This window comes from Drosophila eugracilis, unplaced genomic scaffold (assembly GCF_018153835.1).
Source record: "Drosophila eugracilis isolate 14026-0451.02 unplaced genomic scaffold, ASM1815383v1 contig_440, whole genome shotgun sequence".
Lineage (NCBI taxonomy): Eukaryota > Metazoa > Arthropoda > Insecta > Diptera > Drosophilidae > Drosophila > Drosophila eugracilis.
The window spans coordinates 1363561-1376843 of NW_024573306.1; the positions used below are offsets into that span (position 1 = coordinate 1363561).

Here is a 13283-nt window from a genome sequence, read left to right on the forward strand (position 1 = left end):
TGCGAGGCAAGGAAGTATCCACAGAACCGGACCCGCGACGCTTGATCGGGTTTTCCCAACCAGACAAACTTGCTGAGACTATAACTAACAAGGGGCGCACATGGACATAACTAAAGCCATGTTCTATCGGCACATAAGCCAATTAAGATGAGTGTCATAAATATCAATACATAGATCCTGATTCTAAGGATGGTACTCACCGCTGAAAGAGCAAAGTCTTGGCAAAGGCATACAACTCGATGTCCAGGCCATTGAGCTTCTCGATGCGACGCTTTTGGTCGGGTCGAAGGTTCTGGACAGCAGTCGCCGAGATTGTGGTGTTATGCTGCTCGAAGGGAATGGCGAAGCGCAGGTTAAAGGTCTCCTCGAATATATACTGGGACATCTAAAATGTAAAAATATAATTAACATTGCTATCCTGGGAAATTCCCTCATAGAAATCTTACCTTTTGATATTCAGTCAGTCCAAAGTAGGCCATGGCAGCCAGATTGCGCTTTGCGCTGGCCAGCATCACGCGATCCCGCTCGTGGGCGGGCATCGAGGACTTGTTGTAGCAGCCGACGAGGGCCAAGTCCGCCAGCATGCGGGTTTGCCGGTTGGCAGCCAAATTTGATTCACAACCGGCGAACTGGTCCAGATCTACGTCCAGCCAATCTTTGCCCTTGTAACAGGCAGGCAGCTCTGCAGCGGTGGCCTGCCTACCCAAGCACCAGTGCCGGGATCCCTTCCAGGTGGCACCTCGCCGTACATGTCGGTACTCGGACATGTAGCGGGCAATGGGCTGTCGCAACAGCGAGATGTAGAAGTATCGCCGCTTGGCCGTCTCGCCCTCATTCTTGTCCAGCTCCACGTCCACGCAACTGGTCAGCTCGGTCCAGTCGGCGTGCAGTCCGCACTTCCAGCCCGTCGAGTAGCGGGAGAAGAGCCAGTTCTCATTGCGATGTGGCCGGAAACAATAGCAGCGTTTCCTTTGCCGCTGGCATTCACATGGACGCTATAAATATATATCAAAGATATCGGTTACTACAGCTTCTTCAAGGATTCCATCAAGATCATAATAAAGCTTGAATAATATCAATTACTATTGCATTCTAGAATCTAGCTTACTAACCTTGAGGTCAAGATCCCTGACCAGATGACGGCCAAACGAGGTGCCGCCGGTCTTTCTGGATGTGCAGGAAGACCATCACATCATGGCCATCCATATCGAACTGGAAATCATCGTTCAGCACATCCTCATAGCTCAGCCCGGCATTGGCGATGATGTTCTGTGGGGCAGAGGACTTGGAGGCCATGGCCGTAATGCCGCCCACATTGTTGCCGTTGCCGTTCGCATTACCATTAATGCTGTTGGCCTGATGGAGCGGGAGCTCATTATAGGCGAGGATATCCGAGGACTGCAGTATCACAGCGCGTTTGGATAGGGCGCATACCTGCGGTTAAAGAGGTGGCAAAATATTAAATATTACATCCGAAAGGAATCTCGACACGGGCTATACCCATTAAATAAAGCCCTTAATACCCGTTTCAATACAAGGGAGTAAGTTCATTTTTATTACAGTGAAAAACTGTTTTCCGCCATTTCATCTTTAATTTTTAATACCGCCAAAGGCCTTAAAGTAAATTTATTGCCTGAAAAGTGGCAAAAAGTTCAAGGGTGCGTGTGTGTGAGTGTGAGTGGGTGTGGCGGAGTGTTTATTTTCTGCATTAATTAAATGCACATCAGGATTAAATGCATATTTTTGGTTTCGACACAGGTGGCTCCTCCGAACTGCTCGAAACTTCATTTAACGCACAGTGAAGGCTTGTGAAAATTTCCCACTCAGTTCGCTTTTTCTGTTTTCCTGCTTTTCGTTGTTGTTGTTTCTTTGTCGATAGCACTTTATTTGCTCGGTGGAATGTGCACTTTTATTTATGGCACGTACTCAAGGCTTATTAATATCGAACAAGGGCTTATCCCCTTTTCATTGCACTCACAGCAATTAAATTATATGCGAGCTGTTTGAAGACATATAATATTTACTTGCCATCATATTAATGGCCACCGATAGAATGTGCAAACAACTTGGGGAAGGCTTAAAGGATAGTAAACATTTTGTGGCATATTTTCAGGCTGAGAACATTATTACGATGGTATCATATTTAGGGGAGGATTTTAAAGTCAAAAATTCTTATTGGTTTAGGGCTATCGAGGTCCTTTTTTCTAGCTAGATTTATAGCTAATAATGCTATAAACATTAGAAATCAGAAATTTGAATTATTTTAAGGACAAGATCAAGGTTTTATATACCTCTTCTTTTTCACTAACATCTGCTAAAACAAAGTGAAGAAAAGATATGATAGTGTTGTCAGTCACAGCTGTTATCACTTATGTATTTGCAGAAATATTAAACAAATTTTAGGCAGCCAACTATTTTGCATCTTAAAACTTTATAATTAGAATAAGTTTTTGCGGCAGCAGCAGCTCCTTCTTGTTGTTATCATTATTTGTCAATTTTCTCGACAGCCCGGCAGCCTCTATGAAAGATAAGACAAGACCTCAGCTGTCCACAAGTCAGGAGATTCCCACACACACATTGACAGAAGCTTGAATACACAGAAGCATAGTTCTTGGCAATCATCAAACTAGACACAAAACTTTCTCGATTAAAATGAGCAACTTTTGTGAAATTCTCTTATCTGACAATTTCCGCTGCTTAGTCGAACCGAAAATGAGCAAAACACGCAACCGAGAAGAGCGCAGGAGGGAAAAGAAAAAGCAAGGAAAAACACAACACAATGCCGAGGAAAACTCAGCTCATTAAACAATTGGCAGGCGGGCGGAATCGCGTTGTTGGCCATAAGGAATTAAGAGCTCCATGGGTTGCCATGGACCATCCTCTTTTCCTCCGTATCTTCAAGTCCTCCGAGTTGGAAGCATGAATGCGTGTAAGCTTGTTGCCATAAAAGTTGTCCATTTAAATGGCAAAAAAAAAAAAAAGAGGTGTGCTGCCCTGGGGGGCGAAAAAGTTTTGAATTTATTGTGACCAACAACACAGCGCAACGATTTCGATTATGTAGGGAGGGAAAAAAGGACAAGGACAAGAAAAGGGATTCCCACTGGTTACTGTACAAACGCCGGAGTCCTGTCCAAGGACTCCTTACCGTAATCCCCTTTGCGGCTGTTCTTCTCGTTCGATTTATTTGTTTCTGATATATATTGTTGTCAAGTTGTTTAGTGGCTTAAGTCAGTTACCAGCACTTGCCAAGAGCTTTAAAAAACATTTCCTTCTTGTTTTCCAAACACATTAAAATGTTTTAGTACAAACAAAGGAGAAAGAGACGGCTGCCTAATGACGAGCAATAAATTAAAACATAATAAATTTATATGGAACACGTAAATACGCATTAAATACAATTTGGTGTTGGAAAAAATGAGACGAAAATCTACCACTAATGGGTGATTTAATTTTATTTTCGGTGCTTCGGCGACGAAACTTAAATGGAATTCACCCCGAAAGGCCCACAGCAGCCGCCACAGCATACAAAAAATATAATAATAATAACAATTTTGTGTCTGCCAACGTGTGAGCACTTTGCAAGGGCTTTAATTGCTTTTATGTTTTCCCCACTAAAACCCACAGCATCGAACACCCCTGGCCACTCTTCCGAAATAATATAATAATAACCATTTTGTGCTAAATTTGTTAGAAATTTATGCGCATTCTGATGGCCTCACAGACACACACACACGCAGCGGAAGTTTTAACATTTAATTCAGCTTAGCGGAAATGCAAAATGTTGTGTAGGCTTTTTATTTTTTGGGCTATTCCGTTGGGGAATCAAATTGTTAGCCAATAGAAGTTTATAAAATATGCTAAATAATTGATGGCCATGGCGAAATATTCACTGAGTTTGGATTCTAGTTAATAATGACAAAATAAATCGGAAGTGCATTTTTGATAGGTTTTTCGATAGGATGTAAGAAATGGTAGGGAAATTCCCTAGTTGAGTGATTACAATGTTGATGAGCGTGATTACATTGTTTTCGAAACATTTCCAATTAAGTTGTATATAATATATAAGAACAGGAACAGTTTTATTTTATCAAGTACCCAATGCCTTTGCCCTATTTATACATGTTGGCAATCACTTTGCTGCTGATTACATTCATAAAAGTCAACAAAGAAGCCATTTAACTTTAGCATCAACATGTAACGACAGCCAGCAATAAAAACACTCTGCAAAATAAAAACGCTCAGTAATAATTTTCATTCATAAAGTAAATTGTAAGCAAACAAATGTCACATATCAAAAGCAAGAACCAAAATGGAAAAAAGCAAAAAGAAAATAATAAAAAACGTAAAAAGAGCGAAAGTAACTGCGGCTAAATTAATATTTATGTGGTAGAAGAAGAGAAATCTGGTAGTACAGATTTAAGATTGTATGCTTTATGAACTGGCAGCAGCTCACAAAAACCAAAAGTTCCCTTAAAATGGGGTCAGGACACCGACAGAGTCGTAAATCTTGAGCACCGCAAAAATCAACAATAAAACTTTCGCTGCTAAAAACATAGAATTCCCAAGATACAATTTCGTGTTGTTTGTCATAAAAAGAAAAAGAGAGAGCTAAAAACCGAGTGGATGAAACAGCAATATAGAAGCCAAGCAAGTAAAATACAAGGCTGTAAAAATCTCGGAGCATGTAAATTGACAAACAGAATAGTAGTCAAGAGAGGAAAGGACATCAGCTATAAACTCCAAGGACTTTACCATTTATTTTACTTCGTATAAAGTCCAAACACGTTTTCTGTTGATTTTAATCTAATAAAAACTACAAAATATTTGAAGTTGTACAATTTAGTTACTCTTTTTTGTAGCAATCTTCAAGTAAGTATATTTTAATATTTTTTTTCATTTATTAAGAGTTAAATATTACCCAATTTAAAAGGTGAAAATGGATGTATGATTTCTGACTTTCTTCAAAATCTTAAAATATTCATATTTTTGAAAATATGTAGACTTTTCCTTAATGCCCATATATAGACTTTCCATTTAATGATCCATAAAATGTACTTAAATTTAATTCACCTAATTAAACTATATAATGTTTGGTTTTTCCTCTATTATCTAACCTCACTTTCAATTGTCTTATCCCAAAACAATAACAATAATAATTTACCAAATAGGAACCTTTAACTGATGCTTTGGAATTTTGCATTCAACGGCTGGAATACATCGATTGTTGAGATCGTGACGGATGTATCCAAACTTGCAGCCACATCCTAAATTGGCACTTCCTGAAGAAAATGCAATTCGGTTCCTTGATAAAGGGATGTGAGCATTTAGGTTCTGTACACGGCAAACAGGCGCGTTCCTCATTTTCCCCACAGGCTGAAGGATTGGAAATGGAAGAGAAACACGCAGTTTCCAAACTTGTTTTCAACGTCATTTTTTTACGCTCACCTACGTTCACTTAGGGGGGAAGCAGAGAAACCACCCATCAGCAGAAATAGCTGCAAGAGCCCAAAAGGTATTTGGCGATTCAACATGGACGAAGTGTGAGAAGCCAGCTGCAGTTCTAAAACTAAACTAAGACCAAGTGCGGAGAGTCATTAGGCAAAACGAATCGTTTGACGGGAAACAATTAGCAACGGCTTAAGTTAGATACAGAAATAGAAAGAATTATATATAACATAGCATACTTTCTGGCATTCCAAAGAAATGGTTGACATACCAAAATGATTCTCTTAACCATAAATTTAAAAAAAAAAAAAAAAATAAGAGAAACTAACCACTTCCGCCTACACAAAAATTGACAACTCCCACATATAACCAAATAATACCAGTAAATAATTAATTGGTTATTTTAAAAAAACAAAACCAAAGACAGACGCCATCTGTCGGCAATTATTTGCATCTAAGTACGCTCAAAAACCACATTCTGCTGCATTTAATGGTTTAAACTGTCAATGGTTAGCTATAAATGCTGAGGGCATCCGGCTTTGACGATGTCTGGCCATTCCAATGGTCAACAGGCACTCGGACATGCACATATCCGCAGACATAGATATAGAAAGTGTGCTGCCAAAAAGGACTATTCAAACTGTCATTCGGACCGAGGCAGAGGTAAACAAAAACAACAAAAACCAATGCCCAATGTGCTGTGGGATGTGTAGATAAACTTGGACCTATACATCTAAATTGGGTGGAGTTGGTAAAACGGGAAAAAGGTATAAAAATATTACCCACACGCATATAGGTGATAAATGAGGGTTGGGTTCTGCATTTGATTATCATTTAAACAAATATGCAGCTGAAATTGCGGTGGCGATTGAAATTTACAATGAAAATTGTGTAGATTGCGCGGCCAACGTATCGCCTGAAGTTTTATGGAGTTATGGCATGCCAAAACCCCTAAACCTGAGTATGTTTGGGTTTAGGCCAAGTCACGCTATTAGCAGGCAATGTAAATATTTTATGGCCAGCTTTTGTGCGCTGCTCATTTGCTCTCGCCAATTTGCTTCCCGAGGGCACATGTTTGCTTTGGTTAGGTCCGGGTTTTGGTTTCATTTGGTGGACAATGGCCCCAGTAACTTTAGCTCATTGGAATACATTTCAATTAAAGGCTTAGCCATTGCCCAGCCTGGGAATCTTTTTTTTTTTTTGCCATGAAAATGGTCTGTCAACCGCTACGGCACTCAGTTGGCAGGCAATTCGGTTAAAAGCAGTTGGGCCTCACGGCTCGTCTATCTTTTTGAAGAGCAAAAACCATTGACAATTTGCATAAATAAACCATTTTATATTTTCCTTTTTTAGACCCACCACCACTGACCCCTTTTCTTGGTTTTTTTTTTTTTTTTTTCAAGGGTTTTTCTTCAGCTGAACGATTGAGAGGCAGCTAATATTTTTGCCCTTTTTTTCCCTGTGGCCCGCCAGCAACAGCAAGCTGGAGGAACAATAATAGCTTTGGATGCTGCGGCAACAGCAGGACACAGATTGCGATGATGGGGCCACATGGAGCGAAAGAGCATTTTTAGTTTGGCCTTTTCGTGGCAGAGATGTAAGTCTGAGAGTAGATGACGGCTCTCTCTCTCTCGAATGGGCCAAAAACGCTGCTATAACTCTGAAGAAGCCATGGCGAATGAAATGAAATATGGATGGGTTTGGATTGGCTATCAAAGTGAAGAACAGATCCCTTTTCAGTAGCTTGGGGGCCCATAATCGCAGGGACTTAAAGATTTTCCGGCTCGAAAAAAAGGGGAAATAAATTGATTCTCTTCGAAACGAAAGTACTCGCTGTTATCATGGTTTTTATACTTTTCCACCTTCTTGATGTCTTCGTCCTTCGACTGTGACCACTATTGCTGGATCTTTTTGTCGGCCATCATTGAGAAGTTGTTTGGCTTTCAAATGTTTGCCTTCTCATTTATCAATGTTTTAGTTGGGGTCTTCGAACTTGGCCAAACCTCTAAGACCTGTCACGTATAACTATTTCTGATTTCAAACATTAAATCATTGACAGTTGCTTATGTTTTCAATGGCTTTTCTATTACATCTGCTCCGGCAGGGATCCCACAAGAAAGGGACTTGAATTATGGTTGAGCCATTTATTATTTCCCTTCATTCGTTTTGCCTTTTTTCAGTCAGTTTTGTTTTGCCTAAGAGCCCGAAAACGTTGAAAGCTAATCTATTTTAAGTGGCTGTAAAGCATTCAAGGATATAGGGATGTCTGTGTTTGTATGTATGAGTGCTCCTTTAATGAAATGTAGCATAATATTTTCATTTCGTTTCAGAGCATGTGTGAGTGTGAATGTAAGTGTGTGCATATGTGTGATAAGCGTGTAAATCCCCAAAAATAGCCAAAGACAAGCACAAATCCCACAAGGGCATAGAGAGGGAGAGTTAGAGGAGTTGGTGGCGTCCAGTGACCATAAATCCGAGTAAAATGTATTTTGACATTTTGCACGCAAAGTGTGTGGCAGAAAACTAACTAAGCGTGTTCTAGGATTCACACACAAACACAGTCAGTCCTACATATTACTCTATACACGCCCCGAAAACGAAAGGTCATTCCAATGATGATGAGAAAGGACATCAGGCCAGCTAGCCCAGCCTGGGCTGGGATTTGCCATGAAGTGTTAACATGCGATAACAGCGGCAACGAATAAAACACAATGAAGCGCAACTGATGAGGATGCGGTGAACGGGCCTTCGAATGGGGGAGACCTTGATGATGCCTAATGCGAAAGGAAAGACCCAAATCCCACCAAAATCTGAACCCATTTTCGTTCCCTTACCCAAAACCAAAACCAAAACGAGAAACCAAAACTGAAACTGAAACACAGACCACAAACGAAATCAGTCTTGGACTCAGGCTTTAGTTTTGACAACGTCTTCGAACGAAGTAAATGAAGTGAAATGGCTTGAAACGAATGATAAGGACGAAATCAATGTCCTTATTTTTGTTTTTACACTTTTTTATATCGATCTGAGTTATGAATTTTGGAAATAAATAAAAAAATTTAGGATATAAGGTATTTCTATGATGTATCCTGTCATGCAAGCATATCTTCTACCAACACAACAAGTTTATAACCCCGATCATTAATGGTATGTTATACCGAAGGAAGTGCAAACTTTGTAACTTAAAATAAAGGACTTTATCTCCCCGTGACATGCTTCGTTTTTGGCCAACAAAAAAACCATTTTAATTACCTTTTTTTCCCCTGCAACATAAAACAGTGACTTTATTTCTCGAAAAAAAAAAAAAATAGGAACGAAACAGAGAAAGAAAAAAACATGTTGAAGCTCTCTAACCAGTAAACATTTTTTCACGCTCATAAACTCTGGGGAAAATTGTTTGGCTATCCTTGGTGTGGGTGAGGAGTGTGACATAATGGAGGTGCCAGGCAGGCTGGAAATGGAAAATGGGAAATGGGAAAAGCAAAGTATGAAGGAGGAGCTAGAGCAGTTGCCGTGGGTTCTGCTCTCCTTCGGTCGGCAGCACTGTCACGGTCATAAAAATGTGCAAAGTATTTTGTATGGCGTTACCTTCACCCAACCACCCATCCACCCACACACACACACACACTGCCAAAAGCTAATAATAAGCGAGGGCATGAAAATGGTTTTAATGCAGAAAAAGACAGGAAAAAAATGCTCATGGAAACAATTTTCTTGTTAAGTGGACTTTTGGACTTTACATTTTGCTGGCGCTTCGTTACGGGGCAACTGTTTCACATTTGCTTTTATTGTACTCAAGTTGGCGCGTAAATTTAAATGAAAGACCATTTTTTTTTTGGTTTTTCTCGCAAGGCGGGGTTGCATGCTAAGCATTTCCGCGGACCTTGGTCATTTTTCATGTATTTCCGGTGTTGCCCAGTCCGGATTTACATAAAGCTTTAAGCGGAAGTCCCGAGAATCATAGGTAATACCCAGACATCCAAGGTCTGAGGCTGGCAAATAAGGTAAACTGACTGTGGTCTGTCAAGGGGAATTTAAATATTAAATTGAATCAGGATAAGTGAAAAGAATTAATTTAAGGAAAAATAGAATCAAACTGAAAAAAAAGACCACACGTGGCACATAGCTTTGACATTCATGCGACCGCAACATGTAATCAAATTCTGTTTTCACTTTTTCCTCTTTTTTAATTGACTAATAATATTATTTCATTTTTTTTCCACTCAGCTCCTGACGCGGACATGCTGCTGGGGAAAAAAGTGATTTTCCAATGAAATTACTCATACGCCGGGTATACACAATTTAATGCGGATATTCGAAGTTCGAGCATTTACTGCGCTAACACATATCTGGCACTGTCATCTTTTTGCCATAATTCAATTTTCGTATGACATTTGTTTTGGCAGGACATGAAAAATGGTCAAATGTTTTCCTATAATGCGATTTCCTTAACGTTTTCTTTTATGTGTGTTGAGTCGCTTGAAAAATGCTGATTGAAATGTCAAAAAAAAAGAAAAAAAAACATCGGATTTGTCCTTTTTTCATCAGCATTTTTGTTTTCCTTTTTTTTGCCTTTTGTTTGTATGCTCTTTTTTTATTTTATTCCCATTTCTGGTCCGCTTTGTTTCGTGTTTTCAGCTGATTTGATTTGGCTTACGGCCATTGTCCTGACCAGCTCTGTTTTGTTGGTAAATGTTCGCACTTTAATCAAAAAGGAAAAGAATGCCCTGGCTAATCTGCTAAGCGTTTTCTGACCCTTAGGGACATGCTTCCTCTTTCTCTATCCCTTGTTGTTATTATTATTTTCTTGGTAGTGGTGAGTCAGGCGAAAAGCACTTAACGTATTACCCATATATGCCAGGGATAGAGATATATAGAGTTTCCTTGCCAAGTCTAGCCAAGTCAAGGAGTCTGTGCCCGGTGGTTGTCATAACCGGACACCAAAATGTAACTTAATTGGGTTTTTGTTTGTAATTGAAACTGAAAACTAAACTACACACACATTGTCTGGCCATCAGCTGCACACAGTGTCCAATTATAATTTAATTAAATTCAAAGCACTTTATATGCAACTATTTTCGGCAGTCGACAGTTCCCGGCCCAACACATTCCATACCCGTCTGGCATCTCAGAACTCCACGCCGGAGTCGTGTCAGTGGTCGGTCCGGGCACATGCCGGGCACGTTTGCTAGTTTTTGAATATGTGTGCACTAGCTGCGATATGCTCTCAAATCTCTATTGTAGATGCACTCGGAGAATCTAAGAGTTACTGCATTTAAAAGATGGTTAACTACTTTGGATTTACCAACAATAAAATCTATTAAATGGTTCAATAAGAACTATGCCCTCCTCATCTCGTTTACAAAATGTATCTAAAAAATGAGTTAATTTGAAATGCAAATAAAACATTGAACCAAGCATTTAGTTTTCATGTTCCAAATCGAAAATCTTAACCTCAATTAATAAAATTTCCCTTTTATTGACTAACACTTAATACAAATTCCAAGATCATCTTTTATTCTGCGTGCAGAAGTTGCCTGTTGCCTGTGGTTGGGCGGATTCAAAATGTGAAACAATATGCCACAACAATGAAGCGAGTCGTGCAGCAAGCCGTGCAACGAGGCGTATGAGTGTTGACTGCCGCACGAGAAGGATAAAATGTGGGTGGAGAAGGGCGGATCAGAGGCGGAGGAGCTGTTCGCTTGGCTTATTATGCCATTGCATGCAAGGCCGCACCAAATCATGACGAATGACAAGCCATTGTCCCAGAAAGTAAACCATCTTCTGACCGCTTTAAAACCGAAATAAGAGCAATGGATACCTTGCAAATAAACAGGGAAAACTTTTGCAGCAAACAATCATAATAAACTGTACAAAGAACTATATTCATATATATATATATACGAGTATATATATCTCACTTGACTTTCTTTATGGGAGGCCAGAGATACCTTTTGTGGGCGTAACTGCCGGATAGATAAATATTCACATATTTGCTTGCACAAAAATTTGCAAAACGTGCCTCTGCCATTGTCTACGATTGCATTTGATGTTATTGTTTGGTCTCTTGTTGGTTTTGGCTCAATTGTTTGCCCATTCATACACCACCCAAGAACACACACAGAGCCAAATACATACACTATAGATGATGTCTTTTCCTGGCCATTATTCGACTTGCTCCCATTTTTCCTTTTGTTTATTTATTTACCCAATTCGGGTTAAGAAAATGGAAAGACATCAGCCTTTTGTTGCTGTCCCTGGCTCATAATGTGTTTATCCTTAGTGTTTATTTAATAAATTTTACCTTTCTGGCAGGAAGGTTAAACCCAAAAAACAAATTGACAAACAGGTGAGTAGATATAGCTCTTATTTGACTGCAAAATACCCTGCAAGCTGGAAAAATAAGCTTAAATAAAAAATTAAACTGAAAATTTAAGCTGTTTTTTTTCTGGCTTTATCCTTCAGTTTTGGCCATAACATGCTGGCCAACCCGGAGGTGAGCTCTAATTCATTTCTACTATTTCGTTTTGGCTTGGCATTGCATGCAACTTTCGGTTTTATTTTCTACTATTTTTTCCCCTCTTTTTGTAGCTGCCACTCCGAATTCACACTACCTTATCGCCAGTCAACAGCAAAGCGAAGCGATAACCTCGAGTGGCTCGTAAATAATAGCTGGTTGAGAACACAAATAACTCACATTCGCAATCAGTCAGCCCGACACCTACGACATGAACGCGGCAGCAATAATAATTGCAATTATCCTGCTCTTGCCAGCCAGCCAGCAAAGGTAACTCTTTCTTGTACTTCCTATAATAAATTTAATTATTTTGCTTGCAGCTCTGAAAATTTGGAACGGAAGGTGCTGTCGTATAATCCCACCTATGAATTCTGGTTTTTCATGCCAACTGGCAGGCCAGATCATGTTTCTGAGAACGTTCAGGCGGCCTACTGGTCTGCCAGGACAAGGGGAGGAGTTTGCTTTACGGACATTTGGTTCTACTGCAAAACTGGCATTCAAATAAAGGAGTAAATTGATTAACAAAAACACGCAACATTTCCTAATGAATAAAAAAAAAACGTTTAAAAACACTACTTACACCCTGTCACGTGAATTTGTTACACTTGACAGTTCATTCAAGAAAAACTGAACATTTACGTAAAGTTTACACCCAGTAATAATAATAAAGATTATCTTAATTAGGCTTGTTAACGCTAGAGTTGTAAAATTGTAAACGTCTTATTTAAAAATTTTGTTTGTGAAAAGTAAATTTTATTCTTCAAAACAATAACCACTTAATTTTGTTTGAATTTTGATTAGATAAGCCTTTAAAATTGTGCATGCAACCTTTCCATTAACCAATATTTTTAGTTCAATTTTAAACAACGTAGTTTAAAAGTGGTTATTTAAGGTAAATAACTTATGTGTCACCCGTTTAAAATTAAATTAATTACTTAATACGATGTTAGAGTGTCGTATCATTTGTAAGACTTGAAAAAAAGTAATTTTTTATAATGGAAATAAATTTAAATTAAAATATATTAGAATTATTGGAGCTAGCAAGACGAAGATTACTTAAATGATAGTAAACAATGCAAACCAATTACGACTAAGTTTGAGTGCTGAAATTTGAACAAAGGAATTTCCAGAAATTCCCAGCTAGTTAGCAGTTGGAAATTATAAGAATATACGTAATAAGTGATAAATACTAAAAACATTTTAAAAAAGGTGTTCTAACAAACAATAGCAATGTTAGCAATTCGTTACCATTATTAAAAGCATATTCGTTTTTTTTTTAAATTTTATTTATCCTATAGTAACGTGTATTACAACATGAAAA

General features: G+C 38.9%; 3 protein-coding genes across 3 annotated transcripts in view; 1 reads left to right on the forward strand and 2 right to left on the reverse strand.

Moving 5' to 3' along the window:
- The window catches only part of LOC108117127 (heparan-sulfate 6-O-sulfotransferase 2), an 82325-nt gene that overhangs the window by 7960 nt on the left and 61082 nt on the right, over positions 1 to 13283 (reverse strand). The window contains 4 exon segments of the mRNA XM_041819000.1: positions 201 to 385; positions 447 to 995; positions 1113 to 1166; positions 1168 to 1434. Of these exon segments, the coding sequence (XP_041674934.1) occupies positions 201 to 385; positions 447 to 995; positions 1113 to 1166; positions 1168 to 1434 (1055 nt within the window).
- On the reverse strand, positions 4969 to 8569 carry LOC121530243. The gene is given in 3 exon segments (XM_041819001.1): positions 4969 to 5268; positions 5270 to 5373; positions 5450 to 8569. Coding segments are annotated over 3 exon segments (297 nt in total). The 5' UTR covers positions 5532 to 8569; the 3' UTR covers positions 4969 to 5157.
- Positions 12130 to 12728, forward strand: LOC108117128. The gene is made up of 2 exons (XM_017229361.2): positions 12130 to 12232; positions 12283 to 12728. The coding sequence occupies exons 1-2, from the start codon at positions 12174 to 12176 to the stop codon at positions 12473 to 12475; spliced, it is 252 nt and encodes an 83-aa protein (XP_017084850.1). The 5' UTR covers positions 12130 to 12173; the 3' UTR covers positions 12476 to 12728.